This window comes from Motacilla alba, chromosome 11 (genome assembly GCF_015832195.1).
Source record: "Motacilla alba alba isolate MOTALB_02 chromosome 11, Motacilla_alba_V1.0_pri, whole genome shotgun sequence".
In the NCBI taxonomy this organism is placed as follows: Eukaryota; Metazoa; Chordata; class Aves; order Passeriformes; family Motacillidae; genus Motacilla; species Motacilla alba.
The window spans coordinates 10,525,681-10,541,078 of record NC_052026.1 but is presented as its reverse complement, the minus strand read 5'-3'; the positions used below and the strand labels follow the sequence as shown (position 1 = coordinate 10,541,078).

The window sequence follows — 15,398 nt, the reverse complement described above, 5'->3', positions numbered from 1 at the left end:
ACCTGCACTGTACAAGTTTGAGCTCAATGACTCCCATATGAGTCCAGTTAATGAAGTTGTGGCCTTGAAAAATCACATCCCTTGGGTCTCCTGTGCATCCCACCTCGTCTCTCTCACCCTGCTCTCAGCCCAGCTTAGACATAAGCCTAAGCCTGGCCTGGTTTAATATCCAACAGCCCAAACTCCACTGCGTGGCACAGGACTAACGGAACAGCACTGCTATAACTGAGAAAGGAGCATTGCCAGCTCTTAACACGGTACAGTATTTTAGTCACCTTCCATGATGGATTTTAATAGTATTTTGATTTCTGTGCTGTGACATGAATGGAATCCCTGAATCTGCCCCACTGCACTGCCTCACTGCATTAAGTAATCCAGCATGATTTTATATTGCATCTTGTACCACTACCAGTGAACCTAAAACCATATTCAGATGATAATAAGACAACTGATTAGGATATTTGTTATGGTGCATGTTACCCATCCTGCACAGTTTTCAGTCAGTGATTACTCACGGCATTCTTATTTACCCTTTAAATAATCAGAACCTGCTGCAAAGCTTAGAACATAAGTAATATGCCTTTAAAATCTACTGTATTGAGATTAATTTTATTTATTTACATAACCTTTTTAACAGAAGAAAAGACCTATGGGATAAAATATTTTCATATACATGGATATGAACAAAGCATCATAAAAACATCTCTAATTACATTGCATAACACAGCAGTTTTCTATCAAATACTTAAAAACAGGCTGTATCTTTCATCCCCCAAATTACAGAAACAATAGAAGTTTTTCATTTTCTGCCAACATTTTCTTACTATCAGTGTAAAACCAACTCTGTATCAGATTTATAAAAGAAAGCCCTTGCCTTGAGCATTTCATTTGTACTGGTTCCATGTTTAGTCAGTAGCTTTTGTAAAATTGATGAATATTGTCTAAAGGCAAGTGCAGACAGGCAAACAGATCTGTATCTTCTGCAATCCATTTAGCCTGACACACACGTGCAAGTGAACTATTTTACCTCAATTCAGTCCGGGCTGATGAAAAGTAAATGTAAGCAAAATCGTGAACTTCACCATTTTAAAAGAACCACTGAATTTAATGTCAGAAGTTAATTTATGCTCTCACCTCTTCCTTGAAAAAAACTTGACCTTGGTCCTCATGCTTCTAAAGCATCCAGGCTTGGCAAACAACTGCTATACACAGAACATTAATTAGAGACTGTGTCTTCCAGCTCTTTCAAAAAGGAAATGGGTTATCTAATGCTGGAATATAAATGGATTGCTAAAGAATCATTGAAACAAGCTAAATTATAACTACTTTAATAAAATAAAGAAATCTTAAAAGTATTTGTCAGCTTCTAACACATACTCTAAACACAGCAATAATTTATACTTGTTCTCTCAGGTTTTTTTATACATATTTACCTTTAACTGTGTTCTCCTTTTGGGGTACCCTTTGGCATTACTCTGTGCTTCAAACAGTTCTACCATCTTACTCATGTTATTGCTATCAACTCCTGTGGGCTTTGGAGATATGAAATCTTCTCATACTTCTGCATTTCAACTGAACACAATCAGGTTATACTGATTTAGATGATGCAAGACTGGAGTGCAACACAGAGCCTTTAATCACTTCATTATTGGTATTTTGGCAGTCTTATTCCAAAGGTGTTCATTTGTCCTTATAATTGCTAACCATGGCTTTGATAAGTGGTATCTGACTGCACTGAGACTAGTTCTAGTTCAGCTAATTCACTACCTTAAATCTTCAAGCATAGGCAAGACCTGGGAACATGTATTCTAAAAATTCTGTTATTACTGCCAGCAGTCTCCTAATGGGTTTGGGATTGTTTCTGTTTGGTTTTATTTCTACTGCTGCTGGAAATAATTATTTGCCAATCATTTTTAATAGCTTTGCCTCCACTTCAGCTACAAACTACATCATTGATGTGCCTTCTCCACCCTTTGTGGTGGTCAGATTTCTTTCAATAGTGTGATCCCCATGGATTTTAGCAGTGCTTAATTAAACACAAAGTAATCATAACATAACAGCATAAATAAACAGTCTCCGTAAACACTGTGTTAACACTGCTACATCATTAGCTTGTCTGAATCCATACTGTTCATTTCCAAAGCAATATCTGTTTCTGAGAACTGCCTTTTCAAAAGCAGAATTCCCACAACTTCAGCTAGCTTTTCTCTAAGCGATCTCCAAAGTAAACAGTGTTTAGTGTGGCACTAATCCAAATATGCCACTGGTAAAGCCAGATTTAACTAGTGCAGGGAAGAGACAGCTATGCCCATAGCAGTATTTCCAAATGTTATGAAATCTATGGCACAAGACACAACAGATAAATGTGTGGATCATGGTAATATTATCAAACCTAGTTTAAGTAATAATTTCTTCTTCAGAGAGTCTTTACATTCCACAGGATAACTAAAAGTTTTGCAGAAGCCCAGGACTACGATGGAAACACTTGATTCAGGTATTTATACTTTTGCTGGCACAGCTTTACCTAAAGTCTTACAAGGTACAACCTCTACTTGATATAATTGTCCTGGCAAAAGCTGGTAGGTGTGGACACAGTTTTATACCACTAAAACTGAATTTTTACTGGCACAGCTTCCTTAGCTCCAGGGAGGTCTGGCATATGTTATACTGTCAAAAGCACAATTTTCAGGAGTACAAGCCTCATCCACACACACAGCACTTTGCCAGTACAGAAGCTGGTGTGTTCTGGGTGAGCTCAGCCTCAGCAAAGACTTTAAACACCACATTAACACAGGAGGCATATTCATTTCTTGGTGGCAATGTCAAACTCTGAACCTTACTGGCTTTTTTGGTAATGCAGCCTGAGTGCTTTTTCACCATAATGATTTCCTGCTTTTTGTGGCAAAGTTGGACACCAGTGCAACCAGTTCAGATAAAATAGCAATTTACCAAATCAAAATTCTCTATCTCATTCAGAAGGAGCACCCAGTATCATCCCACACGTAATTGTTCTTTTTATAGCACGTTACTACAAAACATCACAAACAGCTTTGTTTCTCATAGTTTTTGGGTTTCTACTCATAGATCTCACTTGATGCTGCAACACCCAATATCACACATTCTAAATCTAGTTTCTCAGGGGACCAAACAACCCAAATGGAAGGTCTTACTCAGGTCCATCAGCTCTTTAGGCAAAGCACTGGGAAACCTGACCTCAGAATAGGATTCACAACATGCAGAAACAAAGCAATGATTAGGAACTAAATTCTGAATTCCAGGGAGCCCAGGAGGTACAGATTCACATCAGAAATCTCTCCTAGTCGTACTCTGTTGCCATGAGGCAAAACAGTAATAAAGTCTTGGGATCTATGTTAGAATGCTCCTACAGAATTCCTCATCTGAAAAAATGCTCTGAGAAGGAGCCACTGAACAAAGGAATATCTCCAGCATCTCCTGCCCCTTTGTGTTACTGGATTGAGAATTCACAGCTCTCTTCTGAAGATGTCCAGCAGGCTCACCCCAAACTGGCCTCTCATTAGGATGCCCAGATCACGCAGTCTGCTTTGCCACAGGTGTGAGCTACACCTTGGGTTGCTCAAACCTGCCAGGCCAGAGACAGCTCTAGGCACTCATGGAAGCTGAAATTTTGATCCCAAGGGAATGTGTCAGAACACTGGCAGAGCTGGGCCTGCTCAGCCTCAAGAAGAGATGGCTGAGAGGGGACATTAATGATTTCTGTCAGTATCTGCAGCAGGTGTCACGAGGATGGACAAGGCTCTGCTCCTGGTGCCCAGCAATGGGACAGGAGGAAGGGGCAGGAATGATGCCCAGGAAGTTGCACCTGGACACGAGCACGGAGTTCTTTGCAGTGATGGCCCGAGCACTGAACAGCCTGGCCAGAGCCTGTGGAGCCTCCCTCACTGGGGACATTCCAGAACTGTCTGGACACAACCCTGTGCTCTGTGCTCTGGGCAATTCTGCTTGAGCAGGGAGGTTGGACCTGGTGACCCACTGTGGTCCCTTCCACCCTGCCCCATTCTGTGAGTCTGAGAAACACAGACATCCCTGGGCTCTAGGGTCAATGGGAATTAGAGTGGAGGAGGAGGGAACAAAGGCTGGTCTTCTGGACTTCAGGTCTTAGAAAACACACACTTCTGTAAATTTGGGGGCTTGTCTTTTTTATTATGAGACAGTAACTAAGCTATTGTGTAAAGAATGGTGAAATCTGCATTGACACATAACATACAATCAAGAAATCATAAAGCTGAAAAGATTTATGATAATGACAAAGCTTCTCCCCAGATGACCAGCATCAATAATTCTAGGCTGGAAGGTCACTTGTTATTCTATCCATTGAACAAGATTTTGTAGATAAGCAATTACTTCTTCTAGATCATATGGCAGAGGCATATTGCATTCATCATCATCTGTCCAGAAGGGATGGCATTCTGGTTTCTGGTCTTCTGGCAAGCTCTCTGCTGCGTCTGACTGGCATCTGAAAAGAAAGGTAAGCAGACAAACCACTTAAGTAAAACTGTATCAAGAAACTGAATACTCAGCAAGGATACATTTGAGCATTAATTTAAAGAGAGAGATGATAAAAAAAAGAAATACGACATCTTCTGACACCAAATGGATTGCACATTTCCAGTGAAGTTGATTTCTGTTGTAGGCTTTGTATTTTCTATAGGGATTTCTCAAAAAGCCAATCACAGAGAAAACTCAGTTAGTGTTCCTTTATATGGTGAATTATTTTTTCATTATCTCAGCTGTTATTTAAAGTATGTGATTAAATCATTATCAGATTTAAATGTTTGCTGGTTTCCAATGTATTACTAGATTATTGAGAAAGATTAAACTGAATTTACTGCATTAAGGTCAGGGGGGATAGATTAAACAACATTAAAGAAGCCAGACTAGCTTTGTAGATTCTGGAGATTTACAAGTGTATCAACCTGCTTAGCACTGAAAAAGGCAATATAAAAAGAGAAAATTCTATAAAGAAAAATGGAAATGGAGGTTAATAACAACTTCCAATGATGAATGGGTGGGCAAAACTTCAATAAAATTAAATTAAGAGGCTAGTGTATGTTCGTCTCCAGAGAAAATGTTTAAATTACAATGTTTTTTATTAAATGGATTATTCATCAATACTAGTGAAGTCTAATTATAATATTCAACTGAACTGCAGCCTGCAGAGGAAAGTTTTTATAAGTGGCAACCATCACATCTCTAAAGATTAGATTAATACATGCCACATCAAAAACATTGTCACAGCTCAAGGAGGATTTCTCCCCCTCTCTGTTCCCTTCCCCTCAAACAATTTGCACATTGCTGATTAATTAGTTAATATTTGCAATGGGGCAAAAAAAGAAAAATGCTGAGAATTACCTTAATTTTGGTACATACTGCAGGTCTATATAGCTCTTTAAAGAGATAACAACCAAATTGCAGAAATTTACTTTTATCTCTTGTATGACATTTTATAAAAATTGTCTTGTATAAAGGACCTAATTTTTGTAAGAACTTTAAAGTTGTTTTAAACATATATGTGTCTTTCACCTCAGTAGAATGAACTCTAAGAATACTGACACACTCAACTTCCTTGTCCACACCATTGACCTTCTGGAAGAGACTGTTGCCAAATGAAAGATGTCTTCTTCTCCTGGGAATTATTAATAGCAGTGTAATCCCCATGAGAAAACATCCTTCAGCTTTACACCCATGTTGGTGGGTGGTTAATTGCTGCACCAGCATCCTGGGCACTCAATCCATCGTACATTACACTGCAAGGACAGTATTAACACATAGCATTCCAATATATCTTCAGCTCTCCACATCAGCCCCTGATAATAGCATCTGTTAACATGCACTAAGTACTATTATGTAGCACATCACTTCATAAATAATAAGATTAGCCGACCTCAGGGCCCTGGGAAGAGTAATGTGTTTAAATGTTCTCATTATTTATTTAAAACAAGAATTAAAGGAACAGAAGCTACTTGTGACAATCCTCTTAGCATAAATATTAAACTGTTTGCATTGATAAGCTGCACTGTACAGAATAACAGAGGATTTGTTTTGCTGGCTGCTCTATAATAGTTGTTATAGCAAATGCAGTTTAGTGTGTGAGTTCTGAGAGGTACTTAACTGATTGTGCCATCATGTTCTGAAGACATTTTCCAAATTATATAAAGGAACAGGAGAAAATTAATATGCAGGGGAAGCTGAAACTAATTACAGCATAACTCTATAAGGCTTTTAAAAGCTTGCTTTATTTTCTGTCTTGGCACAAAATAATACACTCAGTTTGGTAGGTAGTATAAGACATTCCAGTTTAAGCATTTCCATCTTAAAGTGGATAAATTAACCATGTAATGATTATTGCAGATGACAAATCACAAAGCTCGGCCAGTAAATACTGCAGGCATGTTATGTGATGTGCAAAACTCAGCTAATAATAAATAAGAAGAAGCATTTTCTCTCTCCCACATCTATTAACAACCGTTTTCACTGAGAGAAAAGATATATCAACCTTTAGCTTCCCCAGCATTTCAGAGCCCTCTCTTTACCTTTCACATCTTTTTTTTCCTTGCTCTCTCACACAAACAGATTGACCAGCTTTTCCCTCACATGTGGGTGTTGGTGTTGCTACAAATGTGGTGGCAGTCACGGTGATGCTGTGCCTGGACAGCTCAAGAGCCACTACTTGCTACTTGAAAAGGGTTTCAATATTTGTTACCAGCAGAGCCATTGCTGAGAGGTCTCCCCACAAGCAAGCACGTGCCTGAACTTCCAGGAAATCATGCAATTGGGGAAGTTTTAGCCATAGCATATTCCATGTGAGGGATTAGAGGAATGGAAGTGTGTCAGGTCCTCAGACTTGCTGGGCCAGTCTGATGACAGAAATGCATCAATGTGCTGTAAAAATGGAAAAGAGGGAAAGCAGTGCCACAGCACTCCAAGTTCAGCGAGCCCATGGTGCTTTCGTCCTTCTGTTGGATTTCTACATCTTTGCTCCATACTAGCAAGAACAGCAGGGAATGATACATTCTTATGATTTGTCAATCATCTATTTTGACCAAAATTACAACCCCTGTGCCGGATCTGCTGACATCAAAGACAGCTTAAATTTTTTATATTCATAGCTATGGGACTGGTTCTAGGCAGTCACCACTGCAGCTGGCAGTTCAATAAGCAATCCACCTGAATAGCTCCCACAATCTGGAACATGGTTAAAAATGTCCTTTCTCACTCAGAATTAGGGTGCAAAAACGAAACCTTTCTAGATGAGTGTATTTCTGATTAAAAAAAAATTCTACAGGAGAAATTGTTCCTACAACGGTCTTCAATTTGTAGCAGTGGAACAGAGCTGAAGATCTTGCCAAAAGCAGAGTGACATTTTAAACAGAAGCAGAACAATCAAAGGCATCTAAATGATTGCACAGAATGATTTAAAATTCTTTGTATCTGACAGTTAAAATGAGTTAGCAACAATAACTCCTAATAAATAAAAAAAAAAAGGCTGCAAACATTGAGCTATGGTGATAGTGGGAAAGTATGAAGAGTTACAATATTGTAAGTTAATGAAAATATTCCATGTCAATTTAAAACTGTTATTTGAGTTACTAGAGTCAAAACTCCGAAAGAAAATAGAACTAACCTCTGCATATTATATGTAAAAAACTGTGTAAAGAGTGGAAATCACACAAACTTTGAAATACAGAATAGATTCCTTCAATACTTTATCTGCAGCAGGAGAACAGGAAAACTGCTGTGATATATTTCAGAGCAATTTAGCTGCAACATCTTGACAGTAAGTGTACAATAACATATTATAGAAAGAATTGTTTGTTTATAGAATACACAAAACTCCATGGTCCCTACTTGCTAAAACAATCAAGACTTGTGACAGTTTCAATTTAAAAAGCCCATTTTTAGTTACTGTTGAAGAGCACATTCTCACTACCCTTACCCTCTAAAGTTCTCCGATTTTTCATAACCTTTTTGTCTGTTTTTGACAAACGGACTTTGCTCATTATATTTATTAATATGTTTAACTAAATGATGACAAGCATTTGTATGACTGACTATTTGCATAACAGCACGTGATGCTTTCCCTGGAAGGTGGCTGGTATCTCCCTGGGCAGGTGTGCATCCACTGAGACAGACACTTGCCTGGTCACGGTTCCCTGGGCTGCACTGATTTTTGATGATCAGGGTGTCATCTACATTAGAGGACACTGATCACAATGCCAAAATTAACCAAGCTAGCTAAAGTGTGTGTTAATTATGAGTATGCAAGCAGTCAATAAAAGGTTAATGCAAAAGTCAAGGGATAAATTTAATTCAGTATTGCATCACTCTACTGACTAAATGACTAACATTATGCTTTGTTTTTAATCGATATATTTTACAGTAATGCGTGAGTCATTGATTTGAAAAAACGTCTTTTTTCTAACAGTTAAATTTTGCAACTATTAAGCATCAAGTGTCAATATACTTAAAACACTCCTTCTTCAGAGCAGACACCTTTTTGTTCCATTGTTAGGAACAGGAATGCATAGAAGGCAAGAGGTGGCCTCAGGTTCTGTGTGATTAATGCAAGTCATTAATGCAAATAAGAATTATTACCTAGGAACCCAAATAAGGTACTGTGAATTAGAGTCCCTGGTTTCTCTTGCACTGTTTGTCTACTCCACAGAAGTGTAGTCAAATGAGATCAATAGGGGTCAATCAGTGGCTCACACTGCACAGGCATGTTCAGAGTGAGGAGAGGATATAAGCAGCCCTGTTTCTGAGACGGTACTAATTTAGTTACCTATGCCCAGCAGTTCAAAGACCAATGGAGATGACATGGAAATTCATAGGGTAAGATGAGGAAAATGGGTCTGGCTGATTTCCCCATGCACTGACATGGTCAGAAGGGGAGGATGGGACATTTGCCCTGCAGGTACAAAAGCACACACGCTTACTCCAGCACTCCTGAAATTTTATGTTTTATATGGGGAGCTATTTTCTCCCTCTATTCATGCTGGAAAAAAGGTGTTACTGTTAAGGTGTTACTATTATTCAAAACTTCAGGGTAACTTTTAAAACAATGGCCCAGGCAAAAAAAGCATTTGGATCACTTTACTAAGACAAATGCACTCCTGAAACCCAGACTGACATTGCTTAAAATGACACAGCTCTGCTAACATGAGGGCCTGCTGTTTTGAGTAAGAGGAACAGCAGCAACTTCTTTAGATATCATCTTCCCCTCTTAAAACTCACAATGACTTTACACACATGGGTCTGATCAAATATGGGTTATTAATGTTACAACACAGAGCTCTGCTGTGGAACACAAATCCTACTAGTATAGGTAGCTAGGACAGAGAGATTTGCTTTAGGTTTGGAGTTTTTCATACTCGTCCCTCAAACAATTACTCCACATGGAAAATTATTACATAAACTATGTGTAGTTACTCTAATCTCAGTGTTAGGATAATCCCATGTCATTTCAAGAGGACACACTTAGTTGCCAGAGCATATCCAAGACAGACAGTACTCCAGCCTGGATCACCTGTATCCAAGGGAAACCAGTCCTATGCTCTGTCAGAGCTTTTTCTGGAGAACTAATCCAAGACATGAGATCTACCTAGGGAACTTAACTTGTTTATAGTAAAAAAATATTAAAGCTTGACTTCTGATGTATCTTATTTTAGAAGAAATAGCATATATAGAATCATTATTTCAGCTGGAACTTCACCAAAGGTGTTTTAAAGGGTGTTTGGAAAATGGGTTGACTAAGGCTCCATCATGACACAGGGTTAGGGTGGAATACTTTCTGATCTCTCTGTTTAAACTCAGTAAAACATAAGGAAGCTAATAATTAAAAATCCACTTGCTATTAATATTTTCAGTTTGTATCCTAAGGACTATTTTCTAAAAAAACAGAGGATGGAGAAAATATGAATATACTGAAATAACATTTTTAGATGGCTATATGACCAACAAAATTCAAATTTTTCATGCCAAAACTGACATTTTGAAGGTTATTGAGTCCAGTCTAGACACATGATTTTCTTAGCTTTTTTTAAAAAATTAATCAATCAGAAAATTGCCAGCTTTGACAGAAGGCATTTCTTTCAGTAGTTCCCTGCTTGTCCCTCCTGTGACTCTGCACAAGTAAAACCTTCCCAAGTGTACTCTACCTTTTAAGGATAAAAAAACCCAAATTAAATCAATATTTGACTTTGCAAACTAGATTTTAGAAGTGCTGGACCCAAATAGGCGGTGAAATGAAGTGGCCAGATGGAAAGAGAGCAGTGCTTCATTCTTTTGGACATCTAATCCCCAGTGCATTCCCAAGAAGTCTGTCCCATTTACAATAAGTCATCACTGATGTTCTTTCATGTGCTGTAACTACAGTGTGCCCAGCCATAAATAATGGCTGAGACCAGGACTGCATTTATAGAAGGGACAAAAATAGTTTGTTTCCAGATAAAAAACTTGAAAAGAGAATGCCAGTTTTAGGAAAGGGATAGAGGCAATATCAGTTAAATATTTATCTAAGAAAAAAAAAAAAAGTATCAGCTGCACAAAGATGCAAGAACAAATACATTTGCTGACACATCAGATAATCTCTGCCTGCTTCTTTCAAAAGTTGATAGTGGCTCATGTCACTGGTGCTTTTGGCCCTTACCACAGAACCAAGGTTTACAGTCACTGACTCAAGAGCTTTACGCCTTCAAAGGAAACCATTCCCCTGGAAATGAGGATGCTGCTGCAGCATCCTGAGCCATCACTGGTGACAAAGTGGGATAGCCTGAAAACAGCCAGCCTTGTGTGCACTTTGACAAAGTGAATCTATAGCAGAATCCATCTTTAACACTGGCCAGCAGAGTGCATTTTGCTGTTCCACAGAAAAGCAGGGAAGAGATCAATGAACCTGACACTAAACAGGGTGAAACAACAGTTGCATCAGCTTGAAAATTTCAGAGCTTCTATTATTACTCAAACAGTAAACCAGGTAAATATGAGAAAAACCCTCCAGATGTTGAAATAACAGCAAGCAAAGCACTGGTGGAGTCCAACCAAAAGACTTTTCAAGTGGTGCTCCAATGTGCTTCACATGCATTTGTAGAAAGAAGTGAAACTCAAAATCATTAAAAACCCCATTTTTCTTTGTCTTAACTGTAAAGAACTTAAAATACTTTCCCCCCACAATATTAATTAAAATCTGTCAAAATGTACGTCAGTCTTTCTAAACTATTTAGGTCAGAAACTAAGGAAAAAGATAAAGGTTCATTTCAGCTACAGAGTGGGGATTGTAAAGCCCTGACACCTCAGAAACATTCCAGCTCTGGGTGGAAAGAATGAAAGAAAAGAGGAAACAAGAATTTCCTTTCTCCAAGACAGTAATCTCTACTGTGGGGTAATTCATAAACAGAAATCTACCTGACTTGTGATGAGTTTATCAGTGACCTTCCTCACCATGCCCACCAGCTCTCCCCTATAAAGGGCAAGACCTAGGAGATGGCCCTGCAGCACAGAATAGTCCTGGCATCAGATGCATGATGTGAATTTGACTTCCCCAGACAGGGCTTTTCCCCTCCTTTGTGTCCAACAGACCCAGAAACTGTCCGTGAGAAAATCAGTGCACCTCCTATTCCCACAGGAGAATGTCTGTGTGGGGCAGCCTCAATTCCATGTTTGTTTGATTTTTTAATTAAGAAACATCACTACCAGCTATAAAGTGTAGGGGGTAGGGAAATCCCCCAGAGAAACACTGAATAAATAACATGGCATTTGCTGAAAGATGAAGTTTAATCCAATTTAACTTACAGGTCTAAAAATTGCTCCCTTTCACTCCTGTTTCTCAGATGCTTTTTTCCCCTGTTTTTTAGAATAATATGTTTACAAAGAATGTATCCTGACTGTATGAGAAGCACGTTTATACATATTTATATGCACACCCCTTCACACCAATACTTGCAAAAAATCCCATTAGTCCAGAAGAGACAGCATTTAGGAGGAAATTTTCAGCACCACAGACATAGATTTAGTTACATACTTTTCATGATCAGCAATGGGAAGGGAGTTATTCCCACCGTGTTAAGAATATTTGGCTTTGACTTCAAACAACGTACAAATATATCAACCTCAATATAATTTATATTCTCTCAGAAGGAACCTAAAATTCTCTAAGCCTTTGCTGAGACATCTGATGTTCCAGTCCCCTCTGTTGCGCTGTATGATAGGCTGTTTTATTTCACTTGCAATCCTTCCTTCCCTATGATTTTTTCAGACAAAGAAACAAAATGTCTGCTATATGCTGAGTATAAACACAGCTGACTTGTTTTCCCCAAAGTATCGATTTTATGCACTTTTAAAATAACTATTTTCATTCTGTTTGCATAATCAGCTGGGGCATTGTTCCTCTACATTTGCAGAAACACAGATGGAATTGCTGATTTGGAGCCTTTGGAGAGATTTTATAGTATTCTCCAGAATCTAAGCTTCTATTAAAATAAGGTTTCAAGCACTTCTGGTTGTGAAGATAGCCTGGACAATGTAATTTGATGCATGGTTATCTTGTTGAGTCCACAACCAGACAGACAGACGCAATAGCACCAAGGGAGCTGTGAATTTCCCCCACTTATTTTATTGGGTGTTTACTTGGGGCCAGATGCTCCCCTCTGTTGTGCAGAACAGCGGTAAATGACTGAAAAAAGAGAGGAAAAGGAAATGGAAATAAAAACCAACAAAGAAGAGAAAAGGAAATCCCCACAGCCCACTTCCCAGGGGGCTACAGATGCCCTCCCTTGCCAGTATTAGACTGCTGGAAGATCTGGGGCTGAGCCATGCATATGGCACATTTTTTTGAAAGACACAGTATTTTCCAAAAGAATGTCATCTGAAAAGTTAATGGTGCTTCCAGCATCATTTAATCTCTCACTTTATCTTGTGTACTCTTTTTAGGTGAAAGTCATGTAGGTAAGCAAAAATATAAACAGAAGATCTTTTAAAATGACACGGAAGGAGAATGGCCCTCACATTTAATGCCACCTCATTTAAAATAAGCAATCCCATTTGCCAGAGAACTCCAGGATCTGGAGGCTCAGCCTTTCTGCAAGAAGTTAAAACATTTTGCTTGTTGAGTATATGATTTTCCATAAGGCACCTTTTCATGTTAATAAACATCAACTGCTGTATGACAAATCCCTGTTATATAAGGAAAGTAAAATCAAAGGAAACATGACTGAATGCAACTAACAGCAACCACCTTACTTGATCCTTAAATCAGTCTGGAGAGAAAGGGCCTGTATCTTAGCATCAAAGCAATGTAATCCTTCCTGCACCACCCCTGCTGGCTGCAAACACAACCCACCCCCAAAATCCCCCACCAGGACCAAAGCAAGGGTGACCCACAAGGGGCAGCACTTGGGAGCTGAATGGAACTGCAGCCCTTAGACATTTGTAGTAACCACTGTGCAAGGACTCCATGTATGATTTTGCACTGAACAGTCCTTTATGCATGTAAGGCTCAGCAGGGAGGGTGACACCTAATGGAGATCCTGACCCAGAAACCACCTGGATCCTCTCAGACTCTTCCTAAGATGCACCACTTGCCTGTTTTTCAGTAAATTTGCACATTTCAACAGCCAAAAAGAAGCTATGATAGATTGATAAAAAGCAGCAAACAACTCCAAGACTCTCTCAAGACTGAAATTAAAATCTTGTTTATCACTATAACCTCAGGTGTAAATACATGTATGTACATACAGACATCTCTCTCTTTATACATATATACACTCACACACACATATAAGAGGAGCTTATTCTACATCTTCTATCATGAGCTATGGCCTTGAACTCCTAAGAGGCTTAGGAAACAAAGAAACAAACAAAACTAAAGGTTTATTGTGCTGCAGAACGACATTGTCTTCCCTGTGTTGTGCACCTTGGCTGTAGCCTGCAACCAGAATGTTTAAAACATATATTGGAACTCCTACTGTAAGAGCAATGCAATCCTGTGGGCTAAAACACAGTTTCTTTAAGGTCAACATGAGGTGAAATGGACGCAGGAGGGAACAAATAATAAGGAAATGAGAAAACAGACACAAGAAAGGCAGAGAGGCCCAAGAAGAGTTAGGAGTTTAGGAATAAAAAGAGAAAGCCTCATGTAACTAATCACATTTCAACCACTGCAGAATTTCTCCATGGCTGCTTCTTTATTCAGGGATATTTTATGGATAAATCACTGTAAAAATATGCCACCAAAAAAAAAAAATTCCAGTGCTGGCAGACAAATGGACTTGATATCCCAGGAAATGCTACAGTACGTCCAGCCACAAATAAAAATAATATGGCAACAATATGCTCAACAAGCTGCTTCTCTATAAGTGGAGTAAATCTTTCTGACTACCAAGCAAGACCTCAGAATTTTTTCTTTTACCCTTTGGATTTCAAATAACTGCAAACATTATATGGAGATTTCAAATATCCTTTTCTACTTTCACTTGTAAATAATTATCATTGCCCAAATACAATGTGAAGAAATATATTCCTTAACTTACTTTCAAGTTCAGCATCACTGTACTCCAAAATTTTTAATTTAAGGTAATTCTGCAATATTTTTTAAGACCAACTAAAATTCCAGTACAGAATGGATGATGATTTAAAGTTACTAGACTGGAATATGCCTCAGTTTATGTACTGTGATTGCATTCAGTCAATTTAAACACAAGATAAAGTACATGCATCTGATGCTGGCTTACATTCACAGCCATTATTTTCAGATGTACTTACAAAAAGTGAAAGATTCTGATCTATAACATCCTATCAGTGGACTTGAATTCTCTCAGCACCACGAACACTTATTCACCCTAGTGAGCACCAAAATGCTACTAGCAGGCAAAACCTAAAATGTCTATTGCAACAAATGCATACAGCTCTTCATCTTACTTCTGCAGTTGAAAGATCTTTCTGACTGCAATATCAATGACTTTAAACCACAGACTAAGACTTTAGACCTTCTGGTGGTGCCAACTCACTTGTTTTATATGCTATGATATATAGTCCTGGCTTTGAGCTCCCTCTATCACTACTGATGCTTTTGATGCTTTGTTCTCTTTTTACTTTAGGATGGAAAATAACAAATAATGCTGAGTTCTCTCCTTACTCTTGAATTCTTCTGATGTCTATCTTCAGAACTCTTCTAACATCCAATTTATGTCATTCTTTTTCTTTCTTATGCTGTGAATTTGAAACGAAAGAAGGTAACATAATATCTTAAGATCTATGGGCGTCTGAAATGGCCTTCAGAGTAAACTTCAGAGTTATTCCTAAAACTATCTTGCCTCCATAGAAAGTAAAAAATTGCTTCTCAACAGATAATGCAACTACTCCTG

The 15,398-nt window shown here is 38.5% G+C and overlaps 1 protein-coding gene across 7 annotated transcripts in view; it reads right to left on the bottom strand.

Moving 5' to 3' along the window:
• Positions 1-595: 595 nt before the first annotated feature.
• Positions 596-15,398, bottom strand: part of FTO (FTO alpha-ketoglutarate dependent dioxygenase) — a 225,163-nt gene continuing 210,360 nt past the window's right edge. For 5 of the 7 annotated variants that reach the window (XM_038148557.1, XM_038148555.1, XM_038148554.1 and 2 more), the window contains one exon: positions 4,342-4,495. In XM_038148557.1, coding sequence (XP_038004485.1) covers positions 4,342-4,495 — 154 coding nt within the window. Of the gene's footprint in view, positions 4,496-15,398 lie in introns of all 7 variants that reach the window. The other 2 variants (XM_038148559.1, XM_038148553.1) reach the window with 1 other exon arrangement.